Raw genomic sequence first — 14,605 nt, forward strand, 5'->3', positions numbered from 1 at the left:
CTGGTAACAGAGGGCATTAGAAGACTTTTAACATGACCTTATAGTAATTTGTTCCATGGAAAAAGTGATTTCTTACAAATAATTGAATGTTATTTTTTGCCTATCAGCAGCAACATTTGGTACTGCATCCATGAGCATGCCGGCAGGATTTGGAACTCCTGCCTCCTACAGTCTTCCTACTAGTTATAGTGGCAACTTCCAGCAGCCCACGTTCCCAACCCAGGCAGCTTTCCCTCAACAGACTGCTTTTGCTCAGCAGCCAAATGGTAGGTCTGCATGTTTTAGATAATCTTGTCTAAATCAGAAACATGGAGAAAATGGTCTGTCTATAAGTTGGCAATAATGGGTGGATATTTATTTCTACATGACCTTGATAGTAATGTTGATGAAGGGTTCCCACACTCTTTTGGCTCTGTAGTTGAGCCTCTTGACTTGGCTGTGTGCCATTGTGTGATGACAAAACTGAAATTTGACCAAAATCTCATACTAAAATGGTAGGTGTTCCCAGGCTTAAAGGGGTTTTAAGCAAGAAGGGCTGTTTTGGAATGTGTGCAACTCATTATTACACTTTCTTGAACTTCATAGAATGCAGGGAAGAGAAAATTGAAAGTATTTTCTTCCTGAATTTATATGATATCATAACATTGAAGAAAGTGCATATGTAGAAATTGGAGATTGATGAGTTACGAACAGTTGAAAAGCTCAACCATGGTGTTTTACGCTTACATTCTTGATAATGTTTAAGTAGGATCAGTCCTGCTGATTCTGCAGTTCAAAATTCCGCTTAATTTTGGCTGGGAGCCGCAGCAAAGAACTCTTTGAACATTGTTTACTAGTATTAATATTTTTTACTTTTCTTTCCAAGGAGCAGGTTTTGCTGCATTTGGGCAAGCAAAGCCTGTAGTAACTCCTTTTGGACAAGTTGCAGCTGTTGGAGTATCTAGTAACCCTTTTATGGTGAGTTGTTGTATGTCAATGACTTCTGTATGTCCAAAGAATAGTCTGTAACACTTAATTTAGAGATACACAAAGATTTGGGGGTTTTCTTGCTTTTAGTAAGGGAAGGCAGCATGTAACTCTCCTAACTGCAGCTCACTATTGTGATGATATGCCATTTGTAAGGATGTTCAGATCAAAGCAGAGGGACTTTTATACATGTTCTCACAGTAGTGTAATTCTAGAGAAGCAGCAAAAAACAGACTGTAATATAAAGCAGAAGTATTCCCCAGCAGGTTGTTTTCTTTTTTATATATTCTGCATTTATGATTTACAATATGGGAAAAAAAATCTTAAATACTTGCCTTATTTTTCTTCGTTGCTTTTCCCCCAGGCTGGTGCACCAACAGGACAATTTCCAACAGGAAGCTCATCAACCAATCCTTTCTTATAGCCTTATAGACACTTTACCCAAAAGAACTCTTATGTGGTCACATAACATCTCTGCGCCTCTTGCACTGTTGTCTTGTTTCACTGATACTAGCTTTAAACACAAAAGAAATCTTTAAGAAGTAAAAATAAAAGCCTGCATTGTGTACCTTTGAAAAGTTTTAAAAACAAAAAAACACCCAACACAAAAAAAACCAAGAAAACCAACCCCCCACCAGGTAATAATGTGCAAAACAGAGGGCTGTGGTAACATCCTTGAACCTGTGAAGTGACAGGTAAAAAGTAGCGGTATCATGTATATTAAAATTGGCTAATAAGTTATTGCAGATACCACACTCATTATGCTGCAGTACTGTACATATTTTTCTTAGAAAATAGCTATTTGTGCATATCAGTATTTGTAACTTTAACACATTGTTATGTGAAAAATGTTACTGGGGAATAGATCAGCCACTTTAAGGTGCTGTTGTATCTCTTGGAATGAATGAGCTGCATCATTTTAACCATTGGTATTGGAAGTCACAAAGTTAAATTGAAGGTTTGTTCATTTCTCAAAATGTTTTCCTTTCCTAAGAGCTCTTCTATTTATACATGCCTAAATCTCTAATGTTAGAGGGATACCTGTCTGCATAATAAAGCTGATCATGTTTTGCTACAGTTTGCAGGTGAAAAAATAAATATTAGAAAAAACAACTGTGTAGCATTATTTCTGTGCAGTAACATTTATTGGATGAAAATGTACACACTGTGTCTTGTACACAAATGAGGTGTCCAAAGCAATGTGTTTGAAGGTGAGTTAAGCTTACAATTTTCACATGCCTCACTTGGATATGTTTCTTTGTGTCACTGTGATGAAGCTTGCTGTTCTAGCTCAGGTGAAGGGACCTGTCACACAGAATGTTAGGCAAGGTTTGGATTATTTGGATAGAGTATCTGTCATGAAGGGCACTGGAAGCACTGTGGAGGGTAGTTATTGGAGAGAACGTTTGCAGCAAAAGACACCTTATTATGGGTAACTAATGACAGGCTCTGAACAAGCCTTAGTTATGGTCTGAACAGAATGTGTAAGAGCAGGCCAAGGTATCACAGATGTAATAGCACTCTCTTTATTAAAAACTGATACATATCAGTAAGAGTTCTTGTGGAATATTAGATTTGTCTTTTCTTTTTTTTAATTTACAGAAATATTTCCTGCCATACTAGAGTGAAATTTGTAGAGGGAAAAATGTCTGGCTTGTCTTCTCTGTAACAGTACTAAGGTTCAAGAAAAATATAACTGGATCAAAGTAATTGGTTATGGTGTTTTAAATAGAGATAATTTGGGTAAAGTTCAAGTGTAATACTGGAATTAAGCAAATAATGTAAGTATATTGTGAATACATAAACTGCAAGCTTAAAGGTTTCTGACCAGCTGGAGAATAAAATTCTAACAGTTTTCAGGATAACAGGAATAAATAAGGTGAGATTGATTATTTTTTTTTTTTTTTTTTTTTTTTTTTTTTTTTTTTTTTTTTTGAAAAAGGATGTGCAAGTCCATTTGAGATAGACACGAAAATTCTTCAAGGTAAGACGTTTCACTTGTAATTGGCTGCCTGAATGTTAGATAGGTTTTTCTAGGGCATCTAAAAGGCTTGACCTCTGCTTGTAAAAACATTTATGCTAATACTTTTGACTTCTGTTGACTGCCTATGGGGGTTGTAATTTCTTTTTGTTTGTTTGTTTGTTTTTGTTTTTTAAACTTTGGAGATCCCAAGCAGGATACAGGTAGCTCATAAAACAAGCTGCCTGTAGCAGCTTTCCATACTTAAATGTCTGGTTTTGTCCTGTTGGCATATTTAAAATAGACTTGAAGTCTCTCTTTTGTGTCTGATGGAGACTGCTGGACAGAGTGTGGTGTACAGTTTAGTTCCCAACATTCTCTGGGGAATTCAATAAACAAATCCCCAGCAACTGGAGGTTTGCAGGGTATTAGTGGCACAATTACTCTCACCACTGTATTTTAGCACAGTGTAAATATTGGTAATTTTTCCCTGTTTACCAACCTTGGCTGTTCCAGATGGTAACAGGTAAGTGCAGTAGAGAGTGGGGAGCTGCAAGGGTTCAGCAGGGCTTGTGGACCACTTAAAAATGCTTAGTGCAGAGAACTGGACCAAATCAAAGAGATGTCTTGTCAATGAGATGAACAGTGCACAAGAGCAACAATTCTGTGCCCTCTTCACTTATACTGGTGGAAATTAGGCTTTGGGCAAGGGCTAATGAGATCAGCATCTATAGAAATTGTTCTAGTCCAAATATTACTGCTGAGATACTGAAATTGATTGATTGAAGTATGCAAGGCATGTAGTTTAGAATATGCCGTAGAAGTAGTGGAATACCATTTTTCATAACGGAGTTAAATGCGGATAAAATGCAACTTTTACTATGCACAAGCACACCTCTTTAGTCTATGTTCACTAATTTTATGCTTGTCAAGTTCCAGATAAGTAGCTGAAGGAGATCTTGTATTGTTTTGAGTCTTCTGTATATTGACCATGAACTGACACCATAGGTGTTTTGTTGATTAGGTTTTAAAAATAGCTTTATTTACAACATGAATTATTGACCCCTGATATTTAAATGTTTTTATCTTGGAAATCTCTGTAGTTGTTCCCACAATTGTCTGTGCAAATATCGTAGTTGCTTAAAAGCTGTATTTTTAGGCTTTAGCATCAAAGCACTTCACTTGATAACTTTAGGCCTCTTATACAGAAATTAATATGGAGACCTCCTAGATTAGATTTTAATACTAAAACATCAGCTGTTACAAGTGTAAGAAGATGCTACACTTGCAGGAACATCCTGAGTTCTGTAAGGCATATGTGATGTCCAGGTACTGCAGTTCAAAATTTAATGCAAACATCCAAGCACCAAAACAATTGAAACAAATTGCTGAAGCAAAAAATAATTTAAAACCCCCCAAATTTAGTTGGAATTCCCAGAAGAAAAGTATTAAGTACAATGCAAGTACTCTGCTGTCTTGAAGGGAAAACTTACTGGGACATAAAGGCAAGCTCAAGTAGCTTTTGGAAGTATGTTCTGAAAGAATTGATGATTTACCCTGTGAGATTAATTGGGTGAGTTAATTCTGAGTCTTGACAAATCTCTTAAGTTGTGATAAAGGAATAGTGGGATTTAACTGCTGTCTGATGCACTTGGGTATAAAGTGGACCTTATTGAACAGCTGGAAGAACATTCCCTAATTAACTTTAGTCGTATTTAAACTTTAAGTCATGTTATTAAAGACTACCCTGTACAGCATTTAAAGTGTCTCCCCACAAAGAAGTTAGTTTAGGTGGTTCTTTGCTTCCCAAGGTAAGTGTGTGTGGGTCATGGCAGTTGTCAGACATGTAATGCATACGCTTATCAAGACAAACACTCAAAGAGAAGGTCAGTGTGTTTTATTCATATGTCTTCAACAAACTCACAGAAAAGCTGTCACTGCATCAGTAGCAGTTAATCTGTATGTAATGACATGTTTTCCTTACAGTCCTGTGACTTCACATTTCTGAGCAGTGCATTGTCTGTGTGGAATCAAAATGCCTGCATTTGGCCATTGATAAATTAAACTGACAGTATTGCTGTACTATATTACATGGTAGTAATCCATCACTGATCATACAGAAGTAGCATTTTTTGGAAAAAAAATGTGGTTTAGGTATTTGTTAACTTGCTTTAAAAGTGTATGTCACAACTTCCAGTTGGAAAAGTGTTAAGTTTTCCAAAGGCCTCTCTGACAAACTTTCCAACAGGTCATTGCCTGGTACAACTGCTGCTTCAGATTCCCTGGGCATGTCTGAAGGTCTTAGGTCAGTAACTAAATTGCCTTAAATTGAAATACTCAATAGAAGGGAAGGTCCCAAGGTTGTTCTCTAAGTTTCTCTGGTGTGAGGTTCAGGCATCTGTATGTACTTGTGCTTGCTGAGCATTAATAGAAGTTTGTGTCAGATCACTAAACTTGAATTAGAAGACTGTTTGAGGAGTGTTTGTATTAAACTGCTGAAGAACAAAATGGACCAAGTGGATCATCCTGCTGACAGAGCTCTGTGTGCAGTAGGCTCATAAACAGCTTGCTTCAACCTGGACCAGTTTTGGTTGATTGAACATTACATTTCTCCTAATTTGTTGTCCAGATGATGGAGCCTTCTACCCCGCTGCTTGTAACCATTGTTTTTGTCTCGGTTGTTAATGGGTAGTGCTTTCAGCAGCCACACTTGTATTTCCGCATTTGATGGAGATAATGGTGTACATGCTTCTGAGCAGGAAAATTCCAGCAATGACTGTGAAGTAGCTGCCATAAATGAGAAACTGGGAAAAGGAGGTGGGGAAGGAAGAGAAAAGTTATTACCTAGTAGCAAAAGCGGTTTTTGACTCTAAGGGGTGTCTCTCCATTGCTGTATTCCCTTCTGTCACCTGTGCCTAGAATGACCGCATCTTGAAAGGACTCAAGAAGTCTGGACTGGTTGACTTGACACTATAGGAATTCTGTGGTTGTAAAAGGGGGAGATAATGTTCTGTTATGTATTTCCCTTCCCCACCTCAGTAAGGGAGGAAAGCTGTCCTGCACTTACTTTGTCTCTTCTCTCAAAACATGACAGCTAGAGACATAGACTCATTTACTGTCTGTGTTTAAACTAATTTTAGAAATTCAGCTGGGAATTTTGATGAGGTAATTTTCAGAATTACAGTAACTTTAAGGTGCATCCGCTGGAGCTATGTAACTTAGAATTACCCTAGTAATAGACCCATAGATTGCCTTTTAGCTTGCTTCCTTCTTTGGGTTAGGGTATTTTGACTATAAACTTGTGAACAGTAAGCCTTTCATTTAAAGAATGCCCATAGTAGTAGGGTGGTCACCTTTCCCACCTGTTCTGTGAACATATTCATAGAGTATTTTCTAGTCATCCCAGTATTGGGAGGTCTAGGGGACAAGCAAGCTGTAGTAGTTCACAGCAGTTCACTTTAAATGAACCTTTTTCCGAGAGAATAACTGTCCTGAGCCTTCCACCTGAGCTTGCACATTACCAAAGGCTAATCTTGGACTAGAACTTGCTTTCAAAGGAGAGCAGGGCAACGAAGCAGTGGGACTCAGTGGCTTACCTGAGTGGTGATATCCAGTCCCAGACCTCTTGAGTCTACTACAACAATAGTTAAAATGGTCTGAATCACCAGTGCAACAAAGTTGTTGAAGCCAAACATCAAGGCATAACGCTCCATGCTGAGGTTGACAGCAATCTGAAACCTGACAATGAATGCACAGGTTTACAAAACTGCAGAGAGCAAGGATGGATGGATGCACTTTACTTACGGGAACACTTAAATGTGCAAAGTGCACTCTTCAAAGGACAAGGTCACTTCAGTCTTGGCTATTAAGCTTTGACAACTTCTGGCAGAAATTCCTTGGTTTTTTCTGGCTTTGTGACATTTGTGCATCCTATTTACCCTTGACTTGAACGAGTATTTTTGCTAAATACCTGTGTATGTTCAGTAGATCCCTTAGAGAATACTCATACATTGATCATTGAACAGCCAAGTGCAGAAGCTACCTTGTTCTGACTCGGAGTGTACTATGATAATGGTTAGGTTATATAATTTTAACCAGTTTTATACAGGCTAGAAACAATATATGCTGCTGTCATAACCTATTTAAATTTGTATCTAGGGCAATGTCCAGTAAAATTTTGGTTTAAAAAATTGATTTAAATCAGTTTAGTTAGAACAGTTGTGTGTTGTACTTACGTTGCTATTGTTATAAGGAGCATATAACAAGCTTTAAATGCAAGGTAACCAGCATAACATGCCCAGATGTTGTCAGTGAAGTGCATGAGAAGCAGAGAACCAGCATCCAGTACAGAGAAAATTGCCAGAGCCAGTTCTCCAGTGAGATCCCAGTTTACTTTGACATATCCAACTGCCATGGATGTTGCTGAACCTAAAAATTGAAAAGTAGTAATTAAAACTCAGAAACATTATCTTTGAGAGCATAACTGTCATTGGGTCATGCCAGGAGCTCTTCAGTCTTGGTCATAGTGGGCTTTGGTGATGGTGTGGATTGTATTTCCTGCTAGTGGTGTGGGAGTCTTCCATTAGTTTGGGTGTTTTCCTCCTTGCTTAGACCTTTCACTGACTGAAGTGCTCTGGGAAAGTTCCTCATGCCTGGGGCTGGAGGCCGCAGTGCACAATGTATTGTTGTTGCTCCATTTTTGGACATCTATGAGCAAAGAGAAGAACAATCCCACCAAGCATTTTCTGCCAAAATATGCATAATGAGTTTAGTTACTTCATGTAAAGTTCTTAATGGAATGAAAATCTGTAGCGCCTCATGCTTGCTTTTTTATTGAAGTGTCTTTCCTGTTTCTGGTGCAAAGCCTCATGAACTGCATTTGTCAATGCCTTACTGACCATCACATGTAGCAAAACCCTTACTCGAGTCTATTACAGTGTAACAAACCCTATGTTCTCAGGCAGGCTAGCACAAAAACTGGACTTTGTTTGCTGGTTGTATGTGCTCTTCATCAGAATTCTAAAAGTTGGAGCAAACCAACCCCTTTTGTCCATCCCTGCTATGAGCAGTGGTTCCCAGCGCTGTGAGTGCCTTCTCTATTCTGAAATTGTGTCAAGCACCAGAGGGTGTAAATGCAAGAAAGCCTCTGGGAACACTACTCAAAGCAGTAGTCAGAAGACGTTCTGGAGTAGCTTCAGTAAAATTGATTTTTGTGCTGATTGCAGGGAGGAAAAATAAACTGACAACTCCCTGTGGAAGTGTGGGATACAACTCCTGGAATGAAGGGGGAGACAGCTGTGTAAGTGGGAGCTCAAAAAGGAGGTTGTATTTTGCTGCACAGCTATGTAAATGAAGTTTCACTTTACCCATATCCATCTCTCTGTGGCTAAAGAGAAATGGAATTTGGGTGGACCAGATAACTCGCGAGAGACAGAATGGCTCAGGTTGGAAGAGAGATGGAGATCACCTGGCCCTGCTAAAAGCTGAGTCTTAGCTTTTACAGCTAAAGGAAGCTGCTCAGAATGGTGTCTAGGTTTTGACTAGGATGGAGAGTCCACACCTCTGGCCAACCTGTTCCTGTTTTAAATCATGCTTGAATAAAAATGTTCTATGTTTAAGTGGAACTTGCTTGATTTTGTGCCCCTTGGCTCTTGTCCTGTCACTGGGCACCACTGGTAAGAGCCTGGTTCCATCCTCTTTGCTCCTCCCCTTCAGGTCTCTATGCACATTAATAAGATTCCTTCTTTTTCAAGGCTAAACAATTACAGTGCTCTCAGCCTTGTCATATTGCAGAAATGGTTTCATAGAATATTCTGAGTTGGAAGTGACCCACAAGGGTCACTTCACAAGGATCATCAAGTTGAACTCTCAAGTGAATGGGCCATAAAGAGATTGAACCCACAACCTTGGTTGTGGTAAACTTGCCAATTAGGATATAGATGTAGTCACAGAACATTTGTTGAGGGGTACTTAGACTAGAGTGATTTTTAATCCACTGTCTAAATAGGCCATTTCACTGTATGCTCTGAGTCAGATTTAGAGCAGTGTATCTGCTAATATGTTCTTTTATTTCTTAAACCAGCCAGATTGAGGTGTATTTAAATGAGGAACATGTAAGATGTCATTGCACAGGGGTTTGACGTGCTTACTTGGGGTTAAATTCATAGTCTAAACAGAGCTGTGAACTTAAAACTCTTAAAACATTTTGGCAGAATGAGGCTCCTCTAAGAAGGAAAAGCTTAGTTATAGATGTTTTTTAAGATTTTTTGAAGAGCCCACTGATAAAGTTTACTATAAAATCATGCTTTGAACACTGTTTGGGTTTATCTCTCACCGTCTGTTTCCTTTGGTCCTCATAGGAGATGGAAAGGCACGAAAGACGTTGCTGAGGAATCCCTCAGCACAGGATGGGTTACAAGTACCTGCTAATGATTGCTTACCCAAAAAGGTTGCTATTGCTTCGACAGCTCCGTTGTACACTGCGGAGCTGTGGGACGGGGCTCGGAAGTCCCACAGCACCTGGACATAATTCACGACCTGGTTAAAGCCGGCCGTGGCCAGAGCCCACCACAGGGACCAGTAGAGGAGTTTGCGGGAGCTGTAGCAATCCCTCAGGTCCTTGGCCAGCTGCAGCAGCACGCTGAGCATGTGACTGTGAGGCCTGGCATTCCCAGCCTGGGGCTGGGGGGTCGGGCCCCTGGCAGCAGGGTCGGGGCTCTTTTGGCAGCTCAAGGGCCTGTGGGAACTGCCTGCAGCCACCCCTTTATCAGCCCCTGGGAGAGGCTCAGAGGTGTCTTTCCTGTGGAAGAACATGCTCCTCTGGGGCATGGGCAGGAAGAATGAGCACAGGAATGCCAGGGACACAGAAGCCAAGGTGATGGCGTTGAGGTAGAAGTAGGAGACGTGTGCTAAGGACACCAGCAGCTGTCCCAGCACGGCGGCCACGGTGGCTGCCACCAGAGTGACACTCCTGCAGTAGCTGGTGACCTTCTGGTAGTGCTGGGTGCTGACCACGCTGTAGATGTAGGCGTAATAGGCCACCTCGGTGGCTGTCACCATGCCATAGAAGAATTCCACCACCTGCATGGCCATGACTCCATGTGCAAAGAGCAGCAGGAGCCATGTGATGATGAGGCTGAGGCCCTGCAGGAGGAGGACGGGCTTGTAGCGCACATAGTCTGTGAGCAGGAACACTGGGAAAAGGAGAGCAAGGTAGGAGTATGTCCAAACTGGGAAAATCTGGTTGGTAACCTAGAACAGAATAAAAGAGGAAATATTAAACAAACAAAACACAATCCCAATCCCCTAAACATTTAAAATATCCTTTCTGATGGGTTTTGATGGTGTTATTGCTGGAACGACATAGTTGTGATGAAAGGAAACATTGAATTGTGTGAACAGTACACGTTTAAACTGCCTTAAGTTACAAGACTGTGACTTTGCTATGTAAGGGGCAAAGACAGCGATGCTATGCTCCACTAAAGAAACAGGTAGATTGGCTTAAAAATTAATTCTAGTAAAGGCCTATGAAGAAGGCAGGTTTTGATGTGCAGCTGTTTAAAGCAATTGTAACTTTGTGTCAGAGGTAAATCTCTCTAGTTTCAAATCCTATTCCCTACAGCAGCTGAAAATGAAGGCTGGTTTTGTTTTAACTTTTTATGTGAGTCATTGTATACCTTTGGTCACCTCTTTCCCTTATTAGGTTTAGGAAAAAGAAAAAAAAGCATGCGTCCCTTACAATGGGGGAACTGGAACGGCACATAGTGTGTAGCTGCCACTGTGTTACTGCACCTTCTATGTTTTTTTCCAATTTAAGAAATATGGAAGTCTTTCAATATGTTTACATTGGACTTTAATACATAGATGCCCTGTAAAGAAATTCTTTCTCTTTTTCTAAAACTGTTTTGCATTTGGTTTGGAAGGTGCTGTTTGTGGTCACCACTAAAGCTCAGTGCTTGCCTGGGCAGTTTGGGCATGTATCCGTCTTTTAGATGCACATCACAAAGGGACCTTTTTCTGTGACTCTGAGTTGCCTGTTTTGGGGGATGTCTTGCCCAGTAATTGTGGGGCCTGCTGGGATTTCTATTCCTGATCTCTCGTTCTCTGCTTAAGTAATTAGACTAGAAAGGAACTGTGTCAAATGCTGGAGGAATGCTTTTTCCTTCAGAGTACTGGAGGGAGTTGCATGGTGAGCAGCAGGTTTACTGTATCTTTCTGTGTGACTTCTTTTGTTTCTCTGAATTTAGAATTGCCTCATGGAATTAACTCACTGGAGGTGAATTTGGCTGAAAGAGACAGTATCTGTACTATGCTTGGTTTTGAGTTAAGGATTCTTGCTGAAATCAGAATTAAGGCATTCTATGATGTTATCGGTATGCTTTATATAAGAAAAAATGCTTGCCTTTGTGGTTAAAAAAATAATAATAAAAAAAGGGGAGAAAAAAACTCCCTGACAACCTAAACCACAAATACCTTTTTTCAGCAGAAACCTTGGGTTCACAGTGTGCTGGTAGATTCTGTCTTAACATTTGCTACTGCACATCAGGAATGACTGTTCTTCATATTAGCTGTATGTGGGTGTAGCAAGCTTGTGTTTTCTAATTTTACTGTTAGCTCCATGACTCAGCCACGTGTTAACCACGTCCCCTTTCGTTGGAAGGTGTACTCCTGAAGCAGCCAGTGCTGAACGCAGGAGCACAGCAAGGAAACTTGCAGTGCATGCTTTTTTTAAAAAAACCCAATTTTTCTGAATGTGAACCTGACCTCTGCAGGTTAATGAATGTGTAAAATGTAGGAAATGTAGGAAATAAGCTTTACAGCTCATCAGGGGAAGGCTGCTTAGCTTTCTTATGATTTGAAATCAATGTGTTGCTGTCAGTGTAATCAATTCCATGGTAAGTATAAATAAATGTCAGTGTTACCCCTCCTCTGGGGTGGAGAGAGGAACTAGCTGACCTGATTTTGCCAAAAATATCAACCAGCAAAGGGCTTTCAAAATCCTAAGACTATAGGGACTTTAAAGTTCGGACCTCCTGCCAAAGAGGTGACTCCTTACTCTTTTCCAGACGCATCTTAAATACGAGTCTCTAGATAAAATATTCACACTTCGTCTTCCCTTCAGTTACTGCTGTAAGGCCTAATGCTTTAAGCATTTTAGTTAATGCTTAAGAGAATAGTTCCATACCTCTTCAATCGTTAGGTTTTTGTCTGGTCCTGTTAGATAGGGGGTGAGAAAAGATTCTGATGGCCTCATTGTGGTGAAAAATCCATTTGCACAGATGATCACTGTGGGATAAATCCAGCTGCGGCTTACAGCTCCCTTCCAGCAATCCATAGTCTACCTGAAAAAAAAAAAAAAAAGCTGTCAAAGGAATGAATAGACACTCTTCATAGTTGGTAAAAATTCATTTTCAAGTTTACTTTTTAACTAAACCTACACCCCCCACCCCCCCTCCCCCCAAAGCCATAATCACCACTGAGAGCTGTGGTGGTGGCATCCAGTGTAACTGGACTTCAGGGGATAGGTGGCAGTGTGACAGCCAAGGGCTGCCTGCAGAGGTGACTCATATATCTGGCTGGTGTGCAGATGTAACCAAACCACTTATCTCAAGCTCTCCTGCATTGTGTTGCACACCTGGATCTCTTCTTAGGGAGATCTCACAGTTACTCCTGAGGCTGAGATTCTATGCTGCAGCACATTCTTGGTTAAATGAGTGTGCTCAGCCTTGAAATCTTGGCTAAGTCATAGAAAGAATTTATTGCACATATTGCATAATCCTTTAGACAGAAGCAGTTGACCAAATCTGAGACTAGGAGTGGCTCTAAGGTGCACCTAGGCTCCTCTCTGAGAGGAGTTTAGAACTCACTGACTTCATGGGAGGGTCTCTCTCACAGTTTTACCTGATCTGTCCTCTCTGCATTAAGTCAAGCACACCTTCCTGTTGAGTCTTGTTAAACTACTGTCACATTTACCACTGAACTTTGTTACATCAATAAAGGCCATTCTTGCTTCTATCTTGTGAGTGAAGTCTATGGGTTCAGCTGTGCCACGTGCCTAAACCAATATTCTTCTCACTGAACCTGCCTGGGATCACAGCTTCAGCCTGTAAATGAGCAACTGGGATCAAGGTGCATCAGCCCTGGTAAACTCTGTATTGTCTGTCAAAGGTTGTTCTTAGTGATGTGCTTAGGTCTGAGTGGCTGTGCTGTAGCAGGAGAATAAAGTTCTATTACAATCTCATTTCTGAATAAATGAGTGGGTGAACTGTGAGATTAAAGCTCATTCCGTGTGCTCAAGGAAGTTTTTCTGTTGATCTGCAGCCTGAGTACTCAGTGACACGATGACAGTGCAAACGTTCTTGATGGCAATAAAAGCCATCAGGCAGCTCAACCCATTGTGAGCTCAATTTCTTCAAAATGCTTTAATACTCATCATGTTTCTTGCACTCCAGTCATTGGAGAGGGTAAAGAAAGATGCAGAAACTATCTGCTCATGATACCTTCTCAGACTTAGAAATACTGACTTCACTACTGGAAGTGATGACCAAAAGGAAAAGGAGACTTGCTTCTTCACTGTAGTTGACAGCAAAAAGAAGTCTAAAGAGAATTGGTTTTTTAAGTTTATTTTACTTGTTTTGTATTAAAAAGTCAATTTCCCTGATCCTGAAAACAAGTGAAACAATGTTTTCATTTATAAGCGATTGAAAACAAAGCACCAGCTGATGTTTAATCATACTATTACAAGCTGTTTATTTTAAGTTGTTGAATTCCATTCTATAGCAGGCACTTTTTCAAAAGTGCTTCTACTTGTACTGTGAGATTGTATTCATTAAAACTTAGCATAAATTTTATGTTATAAAGACAATATTTCTGTGACCTCAGAGGAATGTTAGAAAAAGCAGCCCTAACCTTGAAACAGGATTTTAAAAATTACCTCTGCCATCTTTCTCTTACAAATAATTGTAAATAAAATATAGCCTCTAGTATCTTTAACTCAAGACCTGATTTGAAATGTTTTGATAAAAACATAAAAATTAAACCTTGGGCTGATCAGTAACATCTGCATAAAATCTTGCATTACCTCCAAATGCACTGAGCAAGTGAGTAGCCAGCATACTCCCAAATAACTCCAAAGGTGATGAATTACCTGTCAAAGCTGTGGCTGTGGTGCATTTCCTGTGGATTCAGGTGCAGTTCTTCCTAGGATGACTTTGTCTTGCAGAGAAGTCAGAAACCACCCTTTAGAGTTGGTGGTAATCAGAAATTTCTGTAACTGTTTTTCCAGAAAGTTCTTTCTAAACTTTATAAAATGTTACCAGAATTTAAATAATAATAATAACTTGTCATAACTGTTCTTCTTGCAGAACTTGTCCATGAAGTTTGCAGGGAAAACATTCTTTACAGGTTTTGTCAGCAAACTGAGTTCTGTTTTTAGGATAAAACTATAAGACTCCCGGAAGCTAATGATTAATAAAACTTGTGACCAGAAAGCAATCAATGATTGCATTCTTTGTTAATAAATACCTTTAAAAGCTCTGGTCTCTGATTCATGGGAAGACAAGAGCACCAGTTTTACAGTTTGAGCTAACACTGTCCCTGTCCTGTGCATAGTACAGAGGCCTCTGGGCTTGTGGGGTCTCCTCTGACTGTCCTGGTTTTGCTGGGGCTTTGGGAGGTAGG

At 40.1% G+C, this 14,605-nt stretch overlaps 2 protein-coding genes across 4 annotated transcripts in view; one reads left to right on the plus strand and one right to left on the minus strand.

Moving 5' to 3' along the window:
* AGFG1 (ArfGAP with FG repeats 1) overlaps positions 1 to 2,079 on the plus strand; it is a 36,538-nt gene extending 34,459 nt beyond the window's left edge. For all 3 annotated transcript variants that reach the window (XM_069023843.1, XM_069023845.1, XM_069023844.1), the window contains 3 exons: positions 108 to 266; positions 866 to 957; positions 1,331 to 2,079. In XM_069023843.1, the coding sequence (XP_068879944.1) occupies positions 108 to 266; positions 866 to 957; positions 1,331 to 1,390 (311 nt within the window). In that variant the 3' untranslated portion in view covers positions 1,391 to 2,079. The remainder of the gene's footprint in view (positions 1 to 107; positions 267 to 865; positions 958 to 1,330) is intronic.
* A 2,729-nt stretch (positions 2,080 to 4,808) lies between these two features.
* Positions 4,809 to 14,599, minus strand: SLC19A3 (solute carrier family 19 member 3). The gene is made up of 6 exons (XM_069023850.1): positions 14,073 to 14,599; positions 12,111 to 12,267; positions 9,367 to 10,177; positions 7,162 to 7,354; positions 6,523 to 6,664; positions 4,809 to 5,730 (listed from the first exon to the last, which is right to left on the minus strand). Exons 2-6 carry the CDS (start codon positions 12,258 to 12,260, stop codon positions 5,608 to 5,610), a joined length of 1,419 nt encoding a protein of 472 aa, XP_068879951.1. The 5' UTR covers positions 12,261 to 12,267; positions 14,073 to 14,599; the 3' UTR covers positions 4,809 to 5,607.
* Between the last annotated feature and the right edge of the window lie 6 nt (positions 14,600 to 14,605).

The sequence above is a fragment of the Aphelocoma coerulescens genome, chromosome 9, assembly GCF_041296385.1.
Source record: "Aphelocoma coerulescens isolate FSJ_1873_10779 chromosome 9, UR_Acoe_1.0, whole genome shotgun sequence".
Classification (NCBI taxonomy): Eukaryota; Metazoa; Chordata; class Aves; order Passeriformes; family Corvidae; genus Aphelocoma; species Aphelocoma coerulescens.